General features: G+C 49.1%; 1 protein-coding gene across 1 annotated transcript in view; it reads left to right on the top strand.

Moving 5' to 3' along the window:
* Positions 1–3,377: 3,377 nt before the first annotated feature.
* The window catches only part of MTMR12 (myotubularin related protein 12), a 109,150-nt gene continuing 90,115 nt past the window's right edge, over positions 3,378–22,412 (top strand). Inside the window, exon 1 of the mRNA XM_040337954.1 lies at positions 3,378–3,543. Within this exon, the coding sequence (XP_040193888.1) occupies positions 3,466–3,543 (78 nt within the window). The 5' untranslated portion in view covers positions 3,378–3,465. The remainder of the gene's footprint in view (positions 3,544–22,412) is intronic.

Genomic DNA, 22,412 nt, shown 5'->3' with positions numbered 1-22,412 from the left:
CGACGCGTAAGGTTGCCCCTGCTATTATGAGGGGCAACCAATGTTAAGTATGGCTGTCGTTCCCGCGTCGAATTTAAAAAAAATGACGTCGTTTGCGTAAGACGTCCGTGAATGGCGCTGGACACCATTTACGTAAACGTCTAAGCAAATGACGTCAGGGCGACGTCATTTAGCACAATGCACGTCGGGTAATTTACCCGACGGAGCATGCGCAGTATGCTCGGCGCGGGAGCGCGCCTAATTTAAATGGTGCCCGCCCCATTTGAATTGGGCGGGCTTGCGCCGAGCGATTTAACGATACACCGCCGCAAGTTTACAGGTAAGTGTTCTGAGAATCAGGATGTAAACCTGTAAACCTGCGGCGGTGTAACGTAAATCACATACGTTACGCTGCCCAGGAGCAACGTAAATGTATGAGAATCTGGCCCAATGCGTGGTAAAGAGTGACTATTAGGTCACAAGTGGATCCTGAAAAAACAATTAAGGTAAAGAAAATGTCCCAAAATTATGAAATAAATAGATTGTCCTGGTGTAGTGTGACTCTGTGTATTATAATATAATCCGTGCCCAGTCTCCCAGAACTCTCACCTTACTGCTGCTGAATAGTGCATGTAGCATGGGTGTAAGCGTCTCCGGGAATGTGCTGCCCAGTCCTCTCCAGGTCCTCTCTTGTATGTCAGCCTCTTGTGTGAACTAGTGACACTGGTCCCAAAAGTAATGAACCTAGTAGGTGCTCAGCGCACCCTGTATACAGGGGAGGAAGAGAAGAGAAGAGAAGGATGCCTCCAATGGTGAAATATCATCAAATAGGGTGATCTTTATTAAAAACGCAAAAAATTGGACTCTTACATGGATAAAAGGTGTATATGCATAAAAGTAAACAAGACGTGGCATCCGCAGCGCTGTCTTACGTCTCCTCCGATGTCTTCCGGTCTACGACAGTCTCGCGTAATCCCTTTCCCTACGCCGTTACGTCACGTGCCTCGTGACTTCATCAGGGGAAGCTATGGCCTACCTGGCCGGGGCGTGCATGCTGGCCCGGAGCATCTGAACAGCGACAGGGGACCCAGTGAGTGACTGGGTTCCCACCTTTGAGGATCCCAAGCTGTACTGCTGTTTGGTGGGTAGTCAGTCTGAGGAGCGCCATTGAGAGGCTGGCGGTCCAAACGGGCCTGGGCAAACCACTGGGGATCGAGGTAGCCGGACACTGAGGGATCGATAACCTGTCAGTCGGTACCTGGGCGACAAGTTGAAGGAGATCCAGGCGTAACTCATCTAAGGAGGGATATCTCTAAGAATTCAATCCAGAGAGGACCTGTGGCAGAGGTATCTTCTGAGGCTCACCAAGGAGGATCTGTGGCAGAGACTTTCTCCTCAAGTTCAAGTCCACCCAGGAGGGTCTGTGGCAGAGACCTCATCCTGCAATTGTCCGAGTGATACTCCGGCTGCCAGGTCAGTGAGAGAGGCCTGTCCGGGTACGCTAAACCCACTCCGGCGGGAGTGGCGCAGAGAAGTGTTACGTTTGGGAGTAGGACTGTTTCCCTATTATTACGCCTGAATCTCCTCTTCTCCTTTCTTCTTCAACTTTACTTTCCTCACCAGTGGCGGCTGGTGCTCAAATTTTGTTTTTGGGGGGGGGGGGGGGGGGGCGTGAACGTGCCCATCAAATGCAGCCACTGTAACATCAATTGTCACCACTGTGCCATGCCATCAAACGCAGCCACTGTGCCATCAATTGTCACCACTGTGCCATGCCATCAAACGCAGCCACTGTGCCATCAATTATTACCACTGTGCCATGCCATCAAATGCAGTCACTATGCCATCAATTCGCACCACTGTGCCATGCCATCAAATGCAGTCACTATGCCATCAATTCGCACCAATGTACCATGCCATCAAACGCAGTCACTGTGCCATGCCATCAAACGCAGCCGCTGTGCCATGCCATCAAATGCAGTCACTGTGCCATGGCATCAAACACAGCCACTGTGCCATCAATTGTCACCACTGTGCCATGCCATCAGACGCAGCCACTGTGCCCCTCAATTGTTGCCACTGTGACAATTGTCACCACTATGCTCCTCAATTGTCAGAACTGTGCCAATTGTCAGAACTGTGCCAATTGTCAGAACTGTGCCCTTTAATTGTCGCCACTGTGCCCATTGTCACTACTGTGCCCATTGATGCCACTGTGCCCATTGTCACTACTGTGCCCATTGTTTCCACTGTGCATGTCACTGTGCCCTTTAATTGTTGCCACTGTGCCCATTGATGCCTCTGTGCCCTTTGTCGCCTCTGTGCCCATTGTCGCCCCTGTGCCCTGTAAAATGCACTTACCTTAATCCTTCGGCGTCCCTCGATGTCTTCTCCCGCCTTGGTGACGCTTCAGCCAATCAGGTTATCGATAACCAGATTCGGCGAACCTGATTGGCTGAGACGGCCGTCAGTCTTATCCAAGGAATGCACCCCGTACGTTCCCTGGATAAGACATCCGGGAGACGAGGGCTGGCTCTGATAGGCACTTCCGTACAGCCAACCAGCTGCCGTTATTCAGGTGGTCGGCGCTCAATGTCTGGCCACCTGAATAGACCAGCGGCAGCTGGCAATAATAATATACATTCATGCAATGCATGAATGTATGTTATTTTCAGTGGCGGTGCGGAGCCAGAGGGGGCGGCGCTCCAGCGCCCTCTATGGACGGACCGCCGCTGTTCCTCACCATAAGTTTACTGTTTTAACCCGGCTGGGTGATAAAGAGCACAGCAAAGAGCACCTGTCGTGGACATTCCTTTACTTCTACCAAATGCAATACGCATCATTCACCCCTAGGAATTTGGAGGAGCCATGAGGTAACATCTGGCCCAAACATCCAGCAGCTCCTCCGGGGGTAGTGCTACACATATATATATATATATATATATATATATATACTATTAGGAAGGACAGGAAATCTCCATGTAGGTGTCTCAGCTCTGTGTGCATGTTATTTACATTGTAAGTTATGATGTGACACCTTTGTACATTGTATTGTAGACGTTGTCACTATAGAACTGCAGTGTCCATCCATGCCCTCTATGATCACTGTCTGATCTCTCCCACCCAGCCTGACCACCAGCCACTGTCTTCCAATGTACCCAGCTCAGCGCAGTGATTGGACAGTGCTTTGACATTGGCAGAACTCCTGACAATCCCCGGCCCCGCCCACTTCAATCAGGGACAGCTCAGCCAATCAGGAGTTACATCCTGACCGTGGAGGAGACAAACAATCACTGCGGATTGGCAGGGCGCTCGTCCAATCCTCAGCCGCTTATTACGGAACGTCATGCAGGTAGGAGGAGCGCTTGTGGTCGCCGCCTCTCTGGTTGTAGACTGGTGACAGCCAATGGCGGAGCGAGTGGGTGTGGCTGCTGTATCCGCTGTAGAGGGAGCGCCGGGCAGAGAGCGGAGCGGCTAGATCGGGTCATGCTGGGGCTGGGAGCCGGAGGAGGGGCGGCCAAGTCCCCCAAACAGCCGTCCTTCGTGTCCTACCTCACCCCGGAGGTTAGTGAGGGAGTGGAGGGTCCGAGGGGTGGGGACCGGAGATTACCCAGTGCCACCATCCCCATCACCCTCTTCCTGTACCCTCCTATCCTACCAACTACCCCATCACTGTGCCCTCCTATCCTACCAACTACCCCACCACTGTGCCCTCCTATCCTACCAACTACCCCACCACTGTGCCCTCCTATCCTTCCAACCACCCCACCACTGTGCCCTCCTATCCTACCAGCTACCCCATCACTGTGCCCTCCTATCCTACCAACCACCCCACCACTGTGCCCTCCTATCCTTCCAACCACCCCACCACTGTGCCCTCCTATCCTTCCAACCACCCCACCACTGTGCCCTCCTATCCTTCCAACCACCCCACCACTGTGCCCTCCTATCCTTCCAACCACCCCACCACTGTGCCCTCCTGTCCTACTAACCACCCCACCACTGTGCCCTCCTATCCTACCAACTACCCCACCACTGTGCCCTCCTATCCTACCAACTACCCCACCACTGTGCCCTCCTATCCTACCAACTACCCCATCACTGTGCCCTCCTATCCTACCAACCACCCCACCACTGTGCCCTCCTATCCTACCCACCACTGTGCCCTCCTATCCTACCCACCACTGTGCCCTCCTATGCTTCCAACCACTGTGCCCTCCTATCCTACCCACCACTGTGCCCTCCTATCCTACCCACCACTGTGCCCTCCTATCCTACCCACCACTGTGCCCTCCTATCCTACCCACCACTGTGCCCTCCTATCCTACCCACCACTGTGCCCTCCTATCCTACCCACCACTGTGCCCTCCTATCCTACCCACCACTGTGCCCTCCTATCCTACCAACTACCCCACCACTGTGCCCTCCTATCCTACCGACTACCCCACCACTGTGCCCTCCTATCCTACCGACTACCCCACCACTGTGCCCTCCTATCCTACCGACTACCCCACCACTGTGCCCTCCTATCCTACCGACTACCCCATCACTGTGCCCTCCTATCCTACCAATTACCCCATCACTGTGCCCTCCTATCCTTCCAACCACCCTACCACTGTGCCCTCCTATCCTACCCACTCCCCCATCACTGTGCCCTCCTATCTTACCCACTCCCCCATCACTGTGCCCTCCTATCCTACCAACCACCCCACCACTGTGCCCTCCTATCCTTCCAACCACCCTACCACTGTGCCCTCCTATCCTACCCACTCCCCCATCACTGTGCCCTCCTATCCTACCCACTCCCCCATCACTGTGCCCTCCTATCCTACCCACTCCCCCACCACTGTGCCCTCCTATCCTACCAACTACCCCACCACTGTGCCCTCCTATCCTACCAACTACCCCACCACTGTGCCCTCCTATCCTACCAACTACCCCACCACTGTGCCCTCCTATCCTACCAACCACCCCACCACTGTGCCCTCCTATCCTACCAACCACCCCACCACTGTGCCCTCCTATCCTTCCAACCACCCCACCACTGTGCCCTCCTATCCTTCCAACCACCCCACCACTGTGCCCTCCTATCCTTCCAACCACCCCACCACTGTGCCCTCCTATCCACTCCCCCATCACTGTGCCCTCCTATCCACTCCCCCATCACTGTGCCCTCCTATCCTACCAATTACCCCACCACTGTGCCCTCCTATCCTTCCAACCACCCCACCACTGTGCCCTCCTATCCTTCCAACCACCCCACCACTGTGCCCTCCTATCCTACCCACTCCCCCACCACTGTGCCCTCCTATCCTTCTAACCACCCCACCACTGTGCCCTCCTATCCTACCAACCACCCCTGTGCCCTCCTATCAACCACCCCCTGCTGTACTCTGCCTCGTGTGCCAACTCTCAGCCTATACCAGTCACCTCTCTTCTGTTACCTAAACTCTGTGTCTGTTGCCCTTCCCAACCAATCACTCTCCTTTCTGGACTCTGCTGATTACTCTGTGTATTGCTGCCACTCACACTGTCTGCCCTCTATACCCATCTGTCAATTCCAGACGCTCTTCCTCTTGAGTTCTGCCGGTGCCGTCCAATCCTCCCAGCAGGTCTAATAAGAAGGGTGATTGGTATATATGGGCCCCCAGTGACAGTTCCCAGTTGGGCACAGAAAGAAGGGTGATTGGTATATATGGGCCCCCAGTGGCAGTGCCCAGTTGGATACAGGAAGAAGGGTGATTGGTATGTTTGGGCCCCCAGTGGCAGTGCTCAGTTGGATACAGGAAGGGTGATTGGTATGTTTGGGCCCCCAGTGGCAGTGCCCAGTTGGATACAGGAAGAAGGGTGATTGGTATGTTTGGGCATCCAGTGGCAGTGCCCAGTTGGGTACAGGAAGGGTGATTGGTATGTATGGGCTCCCAGTGGCAGTGCCCAGTTGGGTACTGGAAGAGTGATTCGTATGTTTGGGCATACAGGAGGAAGGGTGATTGGTATGTTTGGGCATCCAGTGGCAGTGCCCAGTTGGATACAGGAAGAAGGGTGATTGGTATGTATGGCCGGCCAGTTGCGGTGTCCAGTGGTGGTGAGCAGTAGAGAAGATGAAGGGTATAATTGAGGCAGAATGTGGGTGGATGATGCAGTTTCTCTTTATGGTTCATAATGGCACTGCTCTCTGTGCCGACCATGCTACTTTGTGTCACTGCTGGACACTGCCAACTGAGGAGCTTGCTGTACTAACTATCTTATGTTAGTACATCGATCACCCTGCTGAGCTGTTGTATTCTGGGGGGGGGGGGTATTGACCCCCGCCAGAACACACCGGCCAGCCTCGCACCCATTGGCTGCCAACGCTGATTAGATGCTGGTTTTCCAGCAAGCTTGTTTGACAGAAGCCGGCCGGACTGTTGGACATTTGGTGTTTTGTACATGGATTTGTAAAACAATGGGATAAATGAATATTTCTGAACGTTTGCTCATGGTTACTGTGAAATTGTGTGAATGCATCAATGCAGTGCATGTTATCTCAGCTTGGATTCATTGAATGAGTTTACCCAACATTTAAATAATGCAGAATATACAGCCTCATGCTACATAACTAAGCTTCATTTCATGCTGAATAAATAAAATTATTAATGTATCCTAAATCAAAAGTATTTTATTAAAAAAAAATTGATAAAAATGATAATGTATATCTATATCGCCACCCTGTTCAGGAGTGGTTTTCCAACATCCTGTGTACATTAAACCGAACTCTACTTTCTGGGCACTGACCTGCAAGATAGGGATGCACCGAGTGTTTTTTTTGGTGCCGAAACCGATACCGAAAATGAAAAATACAACATCCTGAAACTGAAACGGCACCGATAAAAAAAGTGACTGTTTTTAAAAAAAATATTTTTATACAGGAGATGGTCAGAGACTGGCGACATGGTACAGGAGATGGTCAGAGACTGGCGACATGGTACAGGAGATGGTCAGAGACTGGCGACATGGTACAGGAGATGGTCAGAGACTGGCGACAGTGGTACAGGAGATGGTCAGACTGGCGACATAGTACAGGAGATGGTCAGAGACTGGCGACAGTGGTACATGAGATGGTCAGAGACTGGCGACAGTGGTACAGGAGATGGTCAGAGACTGGCGACAGTGGTACAGGAGATGGTCAGAGACTGGCGACAGTGGTACAGGAGATGGTCAGAGACTGGCGACATGGTACAGGAGATGGTCAGAGACTGGCGACATGGTACAGGAGATGGTCAGAGACTGGCGACATGGTACAGGAGATGGTCAGAGACTGGCGACATGGTACAGGAGATGGTCAGACTGGCGACATAGTACAGGAGATGGTCAGAGACTGGCGACAGTGGTACAGGAGATGGTCAGAGACTGGCGACAGTGGTACAGGAGATGGTCAGAGACTGGCGACAGTGGTACAGGAGATGGTCAGAGACTGGCGACAGTGGTACAGGAGATGGTCAGAGACTGGCGACAGTGGTACAGGAGATGGTCAGAGACTGGCGACAGTGGTACAGGAGATGGTCAGAGACTGGCGACAGTGGTACAGGAGATGGTCAGAGACTGGCGACAGTGGTACAGGAGATGGTCAGAGACTGGCGACAGTGGTACAGGAGATGGTCAGAGACTGGCGACAGTGGTACAGGAGATGGTCAGAGACTGGCGACAGTGGTACAGGAGATGGTCAGAGACTGGCGACAGGGGTACAGGAGATGGTCAGAGACTGGCGACAGTGGTACAGGAGATGGTCAGAGACTGGCGACAGTGGTACAGGAGATGGTCAGAGACTGGCGACAGTGGTACAGGAGATGGTCAGAGACTGGCGACAGTGGTACAGGAGATGGTCAGAGACTGGCGACAGTGGTACAGGAGATGGTCAGAGACTGGCGACAGGGGTACTGGAGATGGTCAGAGACTGGCGACAGGGGTACAGGAGATGGTCAGAGACTGGCGACATGGTACAGGAGATGGTCAGAGACTGGCGACAGTGGTACAGGAGATGGTCAGAGACTGGCGACATGGTCAGAGACTGGCGGCATGGTACAGGAGATGGTCAGAGACTGGCGACAGTGGTACAGGAGATGGTCAGAGACTGGCGACAGTGGTACAGGAGATGGTCAGAGACTGGCGACATGGTCAGAGACTGGCGGCATGGTACAGGAGATGGTCAGAGACTGGCGACAGTGGTACAGGAGATGGTCAGAGACTGGCGACAGTGGTACAGGAGATGGTCAGAGACTGGCGACATGGTCAGAGACTGGCGGCATGGTACAGGAGATGGTCAGAGACTGGCGACAGTGGTACAGGAGATGGTCAGAGACTGGCGGAATGATAAAGGTGTATCTATGCAAGTAGCAGCTGTGATAAAGTCTGGATTCATTTAGACAGGGAGGCCATCTGTGGTGGCATATATTAGATGGTACGCATCATAGAATTGCCAGATTTCTATGAAAGCGGTTAGTTGACATATTTTGGGTGCCACATCCCCATCCGGTGCGGCGTAGGATGCCCTTTCAGCCGCACTGATAGAAGACAGCCCTGGGTTATGTATACATGTGAGGCTGGCGTTCCCTCTCCCCTCACCATGGACCCGGACAGTGGGGTGATGTATAGATGTGAGGCCGGCATTCCCTCTCCCCTCACCATGGACCCGGACAGTGGGGTGATGTATAGATGTGAGGCCGGCATTCCCTCTCCCCTCACCATGGACCCGGACAGTGCGGTGATGTATAGATGTGAGGCCGGCATTCCCTCTCCCCTCACCATGGACCCGGATGGTGGGGTGATGTGTGGCCGGTGTTTCCTCTCCCCTCACCATGGACCCGGACAGTGCGGTGATGTGTGGCCGGTGTTTCCTCTCCCCTCACCATGGACCCGGACAGTGGGGTGATGTATAGATGTGAGGCCGGCATTCCCTCTCCCCTCACCATGGACCCGGACAGTGGGGTGATGTATAGATGTGAGGCCGGCATTCCCTCTCCCCTCACCATGGACCCGGACAGTGGGGTGATGTATAGATGTGAGGCCGGCATTCCCTCTCCCCTCACCATGGACCCGGATGGTGGGGTGATGTATAGATGTGAGGCCGGCATTCCCTCTCCCCTCACCATGGACCCGGATGGTGGGGTGATGTATAGATGTGAGGCCGGCATTCCCTCTCCCCTCACCATGGACCCGGACAGTGCGGTGATGTATAGATGTGTGGCTGGAGTTCCCTCTCCCCTCACCATGGACCCGGATGGTGGGGTGATGTATAGATGTGAGGCCGGCATTCCCTCTCCCCTCACCATGGACCCGGACAGTGCGGTGATGGTAGCAGTCCCAACCTGTGCCAACAGGCTTTCATTCTCTTCAAGCATTTTTTACATTCCTATACAAGTCTATGGGAATGCACATTTCTCTTGAAGCAGGTCAGAGGAAAGCCGGCTGCACCCGTCGGTGAATGTTCTTGGACCCCTCTAAGCTCTGCTTCACACTGACGCATTTCCCACACCGCATTGCAATTGGACTGTCTTGTGCGATCTGCTGTGTGTGTCAATTAAAAGTTAACTGTGCAAGTTGGATAACAAGTAGTGGCGCCAAAAGTAATATCTGTGCAATACAATGCAGGTCCCCCCCCCCAAGTGAGTATACCACTTTATAAATGAATTATAGAGAATAAAGTTCGGCACCAACTCAAAAACTTGCTAAAAATAACACTCTAAACAATAATTTAATACATAATAATGTTCCACAAGAAAAAAGGGGAGAAAGTCCTCCCAGAAGAAATCCAAACGCCATGAAAAATAAAAATCGGAGTTGTGACGGGTAATCTTGGTTATCTGTGCGCCACCATGAATGTGTGGGAGAAATACTCACCAGATGACTAAATATAATGATCCTCGTAATAATCAGGTGATATGAATCTGAAGGGGGTGATCCTTAACTTAGGGCCCTTTCACACTGGTGAGTTTTTGCTGCATTTTTGCGGTAAAAATAGCGCTATTAAAACGCTCCCCATGCCCCTCTCCATTGAAATGAATTAAAAACGCGGTAAAATCGCAGTGTTTTACCGCGGTTTTAACGCTCCGTTTTTACAGCGGTTTTTAATTAATTTCAATGGAGGGGGCATGGGGAGCGTTTTAATGGCGCTATTTTTACCGCAAAAACGTGGCAAAAACGCACCAGTGTGAAAGGGCCCTTAAAGCGGACTTCCAGCTACCAATTAAAAAAAAAAAAATGTACTGCCCATTTTAAGCCCCCTTCCTGCCCAGGCCAATTTTTAGTTTTCAGCGCTGTAGCACATTGAATGAAATGTTTATGATTTTTATTTTATTTTTCCCACAAATAGTTTTCTTTTGGTGGAATTTGATCACCTCCTGTGGTTTTTATGCGCTATAAACAAAAAAAGATTAACAAGTTTGAAAAAAAAACAAAAACACTATTGTTTTACTTTTTGCTATAATAAATATCCCATTTAAATTATTTTTTTTTTTTCCTCAGTTTAGGCCGATACGTATTTTTCTACATATTTCTGGTTAAAAAAATTGCAATAAGCGTATATTGATTGGTTTGCGCAGAAGTTATAGCGTCTACAAAATAGGGGATAGATTTATGGCTTTTTTTTTTTTTTTTTTTTATTGCGACTGACATTGCAGCAGACACTTTTGACACTATTTTGGGACCATTCACATTTATACAGCGATCGGTGCTTTAAAAATGCACTGATTACTGTATAAATGTGACTGTCAGGGAAGGGCTCGACACTAGGGGGCGATCAAGGGGTTAAATGTGTTCCCTATTGAGTGATTCTAACTGTAGGGGGCTCGCAAGGGGAGTAGACCGATCTGTGTTCCTCTGTACTGGGAACACACTATCGGTCTCCTCTCCTTTGACAGGACATAGATCCACGTCCTTAGCTGTGTCACCGGCAGTCACGGGTGCCCGGTGGCCGCTGGGCACGCGCACCGGCTCCCGAGTCTCGCATTGGGCGCGCGCCCCTTAGACAGCAGGGAAGCCCAGGACGTCTTATGACACCCACCCAGAATGGGAGACCCCTCCTGCGGACATCATATGACTATAGCTGGGATGGGAAGTGGTTAAGTCGGCAGCTGCAATTTTAATAAGGACACTTGCCTGTCCAGGGAGCCCGCGATGTCGGGGGGGCTGATTCGTCCACCGGCTCGGGTGCAGGCACCGCCATTCCAACTGAGACCCCTTTCACACTGAGGAGTTTTTCAGGCGGTACAGCGCTAAAAATAGCGCTGCTATACCGCCTGAAAAACTCCTGCACTGCAGACTCAATGTGAAAGCCGGAGGGCTTTCACACGGAGGCGATGCGCTGGCGTGAGAGAAAAAAAATCTCCTGCCAGCAGCATCTTTGGCGCGGTGAGAGGAGTGGCGTGTATACCGCTCCTTCCCATTGAAAACAATGGGAAACCGCGGCAATACCGCCCGCAATGCGCCTCTGCAGAGGCACATTGCAGGCGGTATTAACCCCTTATCGACTGCTAGCGGGGGCTAATGCCGCACCGCTACCGGCCGAATCCGACGGTATAGCGCCGCTATTTTTAGCGGCTCTATACCGCGGCTCCCACCCCAGTGTAAAAGGGGCCTAAGGCTGATTCGTCCACCGGCTCGGGTGCAGGCGCCGCCATTCCAACTAAGAGAAACCGGCAATGGGTCCTTCAGAGCCAGTGTCCTACTGCGCGAGTCGCGCCGTGCTTTGTAAATTTTGTCCGCGCGTCCTCAATCTAATCGTGTATAAGGGGGTCTAAGTCAGTAGAAGACAATAGGGCAAGACAATGGAATGTCTGCAGAGCCACAGGTTGTAAATAGCGTTTTTTTGGTCTATTGTCACACACATAGTAGAGTATATGCAGCGGTTTACGTGTGACAGGTAAAATATTCCCCTATATATGTTGGGGGGACTTGGGTCTGTCTGTGTGACAACATGAAGGTGCTCTGGATTTTATCACACCGATCTGTCTTCTCTACAGTCGTGTAACCGAGCAATTACTATGCGAGTGATGTCCTTTCAGCATCATTAGGAGAGATCTGGTGCGTTGGCGCACGGTACTCGCATATCCTGTCATGAATTGTATTTTATTATGTGACCTCATTATGGGTGTTCTCTATGACAACGGGATTCAGGGATATCTGTAATAAGATCCTATGGCAACGCTCGATAATATTTACTAGAAACACCAACCTGCAATTTATTTAATCACAGGTTAGTAGCGGGGTTTATTACATATCACCGGGCTTGTGGTGTTTTGTTTTACATACAGCTTGGTAACAGAACACCGGAGGATATTGTTGGGAAAACCAGCCAAAAGCTCATGAGAAGCGTCTGCTTCGGCATTGAAACCAATCAGATGCATCCTGCCATGTCCAGAAAAATCGATCAAATCTGGTTGCTATGGAAATTATTGGAGGCTTCCCGGCCTATTAAGAGGATCTAAATGGCAGGAGGCAGAGGCAGGCATTCCGATCATGTGCTTTGGCGGTCACGTGATCGGGAAGCGCTCCATCTGCAAGTATGCGTTGGGAGTTTTTGGGTACCCACTTGTTACCGTGCTGGGAGCGTGCTCAGTAAAGTGTTTACTTCAAAGCCCACCCGCAGAGAAGAGGGGACCCATGTATGTGCCAGGGTGGCAGGAAGTGGTTCTAAAGTTTAAAATGTTATGTGTGTTTAATTGCTTATGTGAAATTTAAGGTAAAAAAACACTTCACTACCTGCAATCTCCATTTTTAAAGCGGGCCCTAAAGCCTCGTACACACGATCGGATTTTCTGACTGGAATTGTGTGACACGCTGTTGGCGGGAAATCCGTTTGTTTTGTATGCTCCATCGGACAGTTGTTGGATGGCAGGCTTTTAAATTTTCCGTGGACAACCGTCTATTGTCGGTTATTCCGGTCGTGGGTCATGCTCGGAATCAATGCTCGCCAAACACAACATTAGCAGAAGGTGCCCAAAGGGTGGCGCTAAACAGCTGAAAAAACACGTCGATTTGTGTTTGTTGGCTGAAAATTGTGTGCCATTTTGTATACCAGACACATTCCTGGCCAACGCCCTTTGGACAAAAGTCCTACGCTTTGTCTGCGGAAATCCGATCGTGTGTGTACGAGGCTTTAGACTTTTCTCCATAATAGTCGAAATCACAGTTGTCAAACACAAGGCCCGGGGGCCGAATCCGGCCCACCAGACCATTTCATGTAGCCCTCGCACCTAGGGTGTTCTTCTTCCTTTTTTTATATAGCCAGAACCCTGCACACGCCTCAACCCTGCACTCTGTACATAGCACACTCCTGAATCCTGCACTTGGTACATAGCGTACCCCTGAACTTTGCACATAACGCACTCCTGGTATTTATTGCTCCTTTTAAGATCCTCCCACTGGTAGTGCAATTTGTGGTTGAGTTTCTGCACCAATTCTGAGAAAAGAAAAGCCCTGGATAAATGTCTGTACTCCAGGGCTCGACAAATCCCGGTCGCCATGGCGACTAGAAATAGGGTCCTGGCGACTTGGCTTGTGAGCTGGCGCCATCTGGTGGTGAGCCGTTGGTATTACAAGTTATTACAACCAGATGTGTAAGCTGGTGCCATCTGGTGGTGGCCGTTGGTATTACAAGTTAAGCATTACAAGTTAAACAGCAATTCTAATGTCATTTTTCACTATTTTCACTGCCATCTTCTTCCCTCTAATTAGAACCCCCAAACATTATATATATTATTTATCCTATTTTTTTATCCTAACACCCTAGAGAATAAAATGGCGATCGTTGCAATACTCTCTGTCATGCCGTATTTGCGCAGCGGTCTTACAAGCGCACTTTTTTGGGAAAAAATTGCACTTTTTTTTAATTAAAAAAAATAAGACAACAGTAAAGTTATCCCCATTTTTTTTTTTATATTATGAAAGATAATGTTACGCCGAGTAAATTCATACCCAACATGTCACGCTTCAAAATTGCGTCCGCTCGTGGAATGGCGACAAACTTTTACCCTTTAAAATCTTCATAGGCGACGTTTAAAAAAATCTACAGGTTGCATGTTTTGAGTTACAGAGGAGGTCTAGAATTATTGCTCTCGCTCTACTAATCGCGTTGATACCTCACATGTGTGGTTTGAACACCGTTTACATATGCGGGCGCTGCTCACGTATGTGTTCGCTTCTGCGCGCAAGCTCATCGGGACGGGGCGCGTTTTCTGGCTCCTAACTTTTTTAGCTGGCTCCTAGATTCCAAGCAAATTTGTCAACCCCTGCTGTACTCTTTCAAATACACACGGCCCTTTTGAGGGCGACCATAATACTGATGCGGCCCTCGACGAAATTGCGTTGGACAACCCTGGTCTAAATGAAAAGTATTAGGCCTGATTCACACGGATTGAACCTGGACTTTTTTTAGGTACACCCATATTAATATTGTATTTATCTTTATTACATCATTTTAAAAAAGTAGACAATTTGCTTAAAAATATCACACTAATGTGTACTGTCTGTATAGTAGTGTTTACCACTACATAGAAAAATGGAAAAACATTCTATACGTTCTAATTGGTTCCAGAGTGCTTGATGTTCCGTAGAGTTATGGCGTACTGTATCTTGGCTCGCTCTACATGTTGTGCGCCAAGCGTTTCTTCAGGTGCATAAAGGGGTTGTAAAGGTTTTTTTCCCCCCCTAAATATCATCCTTTACCTTAGTGCAGTCCTCCTTCACTTACCTCATCCTTCCATTTTGCTTTTAAATGTCCTTATTTCTTCTGAAAAATCCTCACTTCCTGTTCTTCTGTCTGTAACTCCACACAGTAATGTGAGGCTTTTTTCCCTGGTGTGGAGAAAGCCTCTTGAGGGGGCGAGCAGGAGTGTCAGGACTCCCACTAACACACAGCTCCTTTCTCTATCTGCAAAGTAGAGCGCGTCCTGACTCTCCTGCTCGCCCCCTCAAGAGGCCTTCTCCACACCAGGGACAAAGCCTTGCATTACTGTGTGGAGTTACAGACAGAAGAACAGGAAGTGAGGATTTCTCAGAAGAAATAAGGACATTTAAAAGCAAAATGGAAGGATGAGGTAAGTGAAGGAGGACTGCACTAAGGTAAAGGAAGCTATGTAGGGATTTTTTTTTTTACCTTTACAACCCCTTTAGGGCAATGTGTAATCATTATGTGACAGTTGGTTAAAATAAAAGGCAAGGTGGTTGTATAGGAACCCCTCACTGGTAGTGATGATAAATGGGATGTGGGGGGGGGGGGTGAAAGGATGCACAGAGAATAATCCCCAATTGGCAGGCAAGCACAATCGACTGCCACTCCATCGGGAGGAGATTATCAATACCCAATTAGTCAGGATGTGGCACATGTGCTAAATTTGTATTCGCAGTACCACGCTGTGGTGATACAAGTTATATTTCAATTTGATTCACACCTATGCTTTTTTAGTGCTCCTTCCTTCCTTTGCACTACAGGCCATTTTAACATGGTTTCCTATGGAACACGTTCTGTAGTGCAAATCTGTAAGATACAAAAAGCACTAAAAATGCGTAGGTGTCAATCAGGCCTTAGACCCCTTTCACACTGGGCGTTTTTCCGGCGCTTTGGTGTTAAAAAAAAAAAAAAAGGAAAGAAGCCTCATCTGCAATCCCAATGTGAAAGCCCAAGTGCTTTCAGAGTCCTTTCACACTGCCAGCGCCTAAAAGACGCTGGTAAAGCGCCGCTAAGACCCCTTTTTACACTGGGGCATTCTTTCAGGCGCTTTGACGTTAAAAAAAAAAAAAAAAGCTCCCTCAATGGGAAGGGTTGCTTTAGGAGCGGTGTATTCAACGCTCCTAAAGCGCTGCAAAGAAGCTGCTTGCAGGACTTTTTTTTTTTTTGACGCCCTGCCAGCGCAGTGCCTCAGTGTGGAAGCACTCGGGCTTTCATATTGGGATTGCAGATGCAGCTTCTTTCAGGCGCTTTTTTTTTTTTTTTTTTTTTTTTTTTTACGCTAAAGCGCCTGAAAAACTCCCCAGTGTGAAAAGGGTCTTAAAGTGGTTGTAAACCCACTTTGGAAAAAAAAATAAAAAATAACACCTGCAAGACAAAGTCATAATGAACTAGTATGCATAGCTCATTATGTAATACTCACCTGTCGTCTTGGAGTTGGTTCCGGGTATCATGGCTCCAGCGCTGTGATTGGCCGGAAACGCATCAACGTCACTCCCCACGCATGCACGCGGGAGCCGCCGGTAATGGCACACTCACTGAAAGCAATGACACGTATGTGCCATTGCTTCAGTGCACATGTGCCGATTACATCGGCACTAGAACGGCGCGATTAATCATGAATAATCTAAATCGCTATTTTTTTTATTTTTTTTCCTGATCCCGATCTTTCTAACAAGTGCAGAGAGTTCTCACAGCTGGAAAAACAAAATCCGGGCAGTCTGCCAAGTTGTATTACAACACGAATAGGTGAAAACAAAGTATCTTTTTGTTCTTTTTTTCAAAGGAAAGAACTCCGGCGTGTAGATGAAGGAAGTCTAACCATTTAACCTCTTAGGCCCCGTACACACGACCGGATCCATCCGATGAAAACGGTCCGCCGGACCGGTTTTAGCAGATAGATCCGCTGCGACCGCTGCCGGATTTCTGTCTGATGTATGTGGCGATTACAGTGGGGAGATGTCTGTGGATATTATAGTGGGGGAGATGTCTGTGGATATTACAGTGGGGGAGATGTCTGTAGATATTACAGTGGGGAGATGTCTGTGGATATTACAGTGGGGGAGATGTCTGTGGATATTACAGTGGGGGAGATGTCTGTGGATATTATAGTGGGGGAGATGTCTGTGGATATTACAGTGGGGAGATGTCTGTGGAGATTACAGTGGGGAGATGTCTGTGGGGACTATATATGGTGGTGATCCGAAAAATGTATGTGCGTTTTTTTTTTTTTTTTTTATAATTAATTGATTTAAAAAAATCGCTTAATCGAACATGAAAATTTTAATCGTTAACGGCCTTAGTTCTAAGTGTATTTCTAGCAAAAAATACTGAGATTATATAGATGGAGATAAATCTCGCTCTCCAAATGTCAGAAAAAGCCAGGGTCATCAAGTGGTTAATATATTGCAGTGCTGTATAGCAGAAAATGGCCCAGTCATGAAATGGGGGGGGGGGGGGGGGGGGAGATCTTCGGGGGGTCGAGTTATTAATAGCTGTGCTAATCAGAAAATCTATACAAAACTCTTCCGCATATTTTTCTAAAGGCCAAGTGTGTTGCTAAAAAAAAAAATAAGTTTATTTCCACTTTAATGAAGGGTGCTTGGCATTGCAGAATCCTTATCATTTGGCGATAAGAGTCACGTGACTGTGACCTTGCTGTGCTGCGGGGAGTGGAGAACTCTCTTCTGTGATCGGCATCCTTGTTGATTATTCTGAGAACTTGTTACAATGTAACTAGAGGATCTCAGACTGCAGCACAAGATGTGATCCATCTGTACACACAATAACAATGTACCAGAATCTCATTCCTCAACTGCTGAACATGATGTATCTGACATATCCAGGCTGTCTGCATTTGTTTTCATGCAGTAACCCTCATCCCAATTGACTTTGGCGCAACTTTGGATCGTTGTGCCTTGGATGTGACTTTGACCAATAATGATGGACAACTGTTGCATATATAACATCCAGGTGCGACTTTTGAGGATTGACATTGTAGTCTATGGCACTCAAGTCGCATGAAAGTGGTAATAAAGCAGTGCAGGAACTTTTTTTTTTTTTTTAAAGTCACTGCGACTTTAAGGCTACTTTCACACTAAGGCGTTTATTTTTTTTTTTTTTTTTTTCAGGCGCTAAAAAAATTTAGCGCCTGAAAAATGCCTCCCCTGCCACCCTGAGGGCTTTCACACTGGAGCGGAGCGCTTGCAGGACGGGAAAAAATGTCCTGCAAGCAGCATCTTTGGGGCATTGCGGGAGCAGTGTGTATACTGCAGGGCTCAACAAAATCCGGGCACCCGGTCGCAATTGCGACAAGAAATTGTGCCCCTCCCCTGCGCCCGCCGGTAATCGCACTTCACAAGGCCGCAAAGCCGCGGCCTCATTTACTGGTCGTCGCGGGCCCGCGACGGCCGGTAATTGAGGCCGCAGCTTTGCGGCCTTGTGAAGGCCCAAGCTTCCTTCTGTGACCTGGCGCCATGTGGTGGTGGCCGTTGCAATTACAAGTAAAACAGCAGTTCTAATGTGTTTTTTTTTTTATTTATTTATTTTTTTCACTGCCATCTCCTTCCCTCTAATTAGAACCCCCAAACAATCTATCTATCCTAACACCCTAGACCAGGGGTTGCCAAATTTGCTTGGAATCTAGGAGCCAGCTAAAAAAGTTAGGAGCCACAAAACGCGCCCCGTCCCGACGAGCTTGCGCGCAGAAGCGAACACATACGTGAGCATATGTAAACGGTGTTCAAACCACACATGTGAGGTATCGCCGCGATTGGTAGAGCGAGAGCAATAATTCTAGCCCTAGACCTCCTCTGTAACTCAAAACATGCAACCTGTAGAATTTTTTAAAGGGTAAAAGTTTGTCGGCATTCCACGAGCGGACGTAATTTTGAAGCGTGACATGTTGGGTATCAATTTACTCGGCGTAACATTATCTTTCATAATATAAAAAAAACATTGGGATAACTTTACTGTTGTCTTATTTTTTAATTAAAAAAAGTGTAATTTTTTCCCAAAAAAGTGCGCTTGTAAGACCGCTGCGCAAATACGGCGTGACAGAAAGTATTGCAACGATCGCCATTTTATTCTCTAGGGTGCTAGGATAAAAAAATATATATAATGTTTGGGGGGTTCTAATTAGAGGGAAGAAGATGGCAGTGAAAATAGTGAAAAATTACATTAGTATTGCTGTTTAACTTGTAATGCTTAACTTGTAATACCAACGGCCACCACCAGATGGCGCCAGCTTACACATGTGGTGGTAATAACTTGTAATACCAACGGCTCACCACCAGATGGCGCCAGCTCACCCCCTTTCAAGCCAAGTTGCCAGGACCCTATTTCTAGTCGCCCTGGCGACCGGGATTTGTCGAGCCCTGCCCTAGACAATAAAATTGCGGTCATTGCAATACTTTCTGTCACACCGTATTTGCGCAGCGGTCTTACAAGCGCACTTTTTTGGGGAAAAAATATGATTTTTTGTTTTTTTAAATTACAAAATAAGATAACAGTAAAGTTATCCCAATTATGTTTTTTTTATATTGTGAAAGATAATGTTACGCTGAGTAAATTGATACCCAACATGTCACACTTCAAAATTGTGTCCGCTCGTGGAATGGCGACAAACTTTTACCCTTTTAAATCTCAATAGGTGACGTTTAAGAAATTCTACAGGTTGCATGTTTTGAGTTCCAGAGGAGGTCTAGGGCTAGAATTATTCCTCTCGCTCTAACGATCGCGGCGATATCTCACATGTGTGGTTTGAATACCGTTTACATATGCGGGCGCTACTCGCGTATGTGTTCGCTTCTGCGCACGAGCTTGGCGGGACGGGGCACGTTTTCTGGCTCCTAACTTTTTTTTTAGCTGGCTCCTAGATTCCAAGCACATTTGTCAAACCCTGGTATACTGATCCTAAAATTCCACTGAAATCAATGGCCAGCACTGCCGAAGCACCGCTAGCGGGGGGGCCAAAAGCTCCACCGCTAGCGGCCGAAAAACGCAGCTAAAACGACTGTAAAGCGCCGCTAAAAATAGCAGCACTTTACCGCCGACAGCTGGTTGTTAAAGGAAATGTAAAAAAAAATCGCGTGTCGGAAAATGCAGCAAGCGCCGCAAAAAGCACTGAAAAAACGCTCAAGCTACATGCTGAATGAATGAATAACTTATATAGCGCGGCACATGCGAACTAAATCGCCTCTGGGCGCTTGATGTACCTGTCTCCTTTGATATCAAGAGATGAGTCTTGATCTTTCTCCTGAAGGCCAAGTGGTTCTCCTCCAACCGAATGCTGGTTGGTAAAGCGTTCCATAGTCTGGGACCTTGGACCGCGAATCTTCTTTCTCCTTTGGACTTGTAGTTGGCTTTGGGTATCTGAGGAAGATTTTGATTGGTGGATCGTAGAACGCGATTGGGATTATGGGCTTTTATTTTCCCCTCCCGTCTTTCAGGACAGCCCACAATTGAGAGATACTCCTCCTCTTCCTCTAGGAAACACTGCGCCAGCCCATAAATTTCTCACTCCCCCTGCCAGACCTCAGTATTAGTGTTTCCTCCGGTGGGGAGACACTGTGCATGGGAACCTAGGCCAATTCAGGCAGAGGACTGAGGCCATCTATTTTACCTTAAGGAAGCAGAGGCTTCCAGGTGAATCCTGGTGCGGTGCAGGCCCACCATTAGCCACCCCTTCCACGCCGAGCGCGGCTCCTGGTCGCGGGGGACCCCTATCTCGTCCAGCGGGGCGCAGCGGGGGGGACATCCAGGCTCGCCCTGTACTACAGGCCGCAAAGAATTTTTTTGAACCGAGCGGGCTGGACGGCGGGTGACGTCATTTCCGGCGTAGAGCGGATGTCTCCCCTTTGAACCGCGACTTCCGGTTCCGGGTCGCGGTGCCGATAGGAGGTCCGGGCGGACGCTGGAGGGAGTCGGATCTCGCACAGGCGAGAAGACACTCTCAGCAAGCAGCCACCTGCAGTCATGTCGGCAGCATCTCCAGAGCCAGCCCTGACAACTGACGCTACCTCCAGCGAGCCTAAGGTAAGAGTACCCTGGGGAGGGGCGCTCTCTAGCTTAGGTTTGCCTCTCCATGTAGGGTTCAATGCATGGGGAGGCAAGCCCCCTGGGTGGCCAGGGGAGGGGGAGTCCTTAGTCCCAGGGTTTATAGGGGGCTAGGTGCACTCCCAGGGTTGTAACCAAATTTTTTAAAAAATTTTTATAACTGTTGTTTTCTGCCCTTTCTGTGTTTCAGAAAGCCATTGAAAAAACGGGAAGTGGAAGGCATAGCTCAAAAAAGAAGTGTGCCTCCTGTAGGGATTAGAGGTCGACCGATATATCGGTCGGCCGATATATCGGCCGATATTTGGCCGTTTTTGTGAAATCGGCATCGGCCGATTATCGTGAAAAAATCGGCCGATTCGCCGCTACAATATCCAGGCCTTGAGGTCCCTTGCCTTCCAGTCATGTACTGACCAGTCACCAGTGCCCCCGCCCCCGCCATGAATCCTCCATCCGCATTGGCCTCTGCTACTCACCGCAGGTCCTGGAAGTCTACGTACGGCGGCGAGTAGGGGCGTGACGTCACGGTCCTTCCCCCGCAGCTCGCGGTCCACTCCGTGCTCACATTGCGAGTAGGGGGCCACGCCTGTCTCTCACGTCACCCTTGCGTGCCCCACCCCCTGCTGCTCCTGGTTCCCGGGTCTTCTACTGGCTCTCCGTTGCGAGTAGAGGCGTGACGCCCAGTGCGCACCCCGCCCCCTGCTACTCCTTCCCGGCTTCTTATTTTGCAGCATCCCCTGCATTCGAGCTAGGTATGTGGCATATTCGTTCATTGATGTAGATCACTATGGGCATTTATTTTTTGTCAACACTAACACTGCTGGGCAAGGTCACGCTGATGGGCACTTTTTTATGTTAAGGGGCACTCTGATGGGTATATTTTTAATGTGCGCACTGATGAGCATATTGTTTTAAGAGGCACACTGATGGACACATTTTGTTGTGCCCATCAGATTGCCCCTTAACATAAAATATGCCCATCAGCATACACATTAAAAATATACCCATCAGAGTGCCCCTTAACATAAAATTTGCCCATCAGAGTGTCCCTTAATAACAATAAATGTGCTCATGGGCACATTTTATGTTATTAAGGGACACTGTGATGGGCAAATTTTATGTCAAGGGGCACTCTGATGGGTATATTTTTAATGTGTTCGCTGATGGGCATATTGCATGTTAAGGGGCACTCTGATGGGCAAATTTTATGTTAAGGAGCACGTTTTGTTGTGCCCATCAGAGTGCCCCTTAACATAAAATGTGCCCATCAGCGTGACCCTTATTTTAAGTTAAGGGGCACAATGCATCCCCACCCATCCCTCTCCACAACACATGGCTGTGGAGGAGGCGGGTACAGAGAGAGGTGGCTGTGGAGGAGGCGGGTACAGAGAGGTGGCTGTAGAGGAGGGGGTACAGAGAGGTAGCTTTACAGCCACCTCTGTACCTCCCTCCGCCACAACCACCTCTCTGTACCTCCCTCCTCCACAACCACCTCTCTGTACCTCCCTCCTCCACAACCACCTCTCTGTACCCCCCTCCTTAAAATGACTAAGATTGTATTTTTTTTTCTTTTTTAATAATTATGAGGTGGCACTGATGGGCTGCACTGGTGGGCACTAATGAGGTGGTACTGATGGACACTAATGGGCTGAACTGGTAGGCACTGATGAGGTTGCAC

Source organism: Rana temporaria, chromosome 1 (genome assembly GCF_905171775.1).
Source record: "Rana temporaria chromosome 1, aRanTem1.1, whole genome shotgun sequence".
In the NCBI taxonomy this organism is placed as follows: domain Eukaryota; kingdom Metazoa; phylum Chordata; class Amphibia; order Anura; family Ranidae; genus Rana; species Rana temporaria.
Note: the sequence above shows the minus strand (reverse complement) of the source record. Positions and strands in the feature narration are given on the sequence as shown.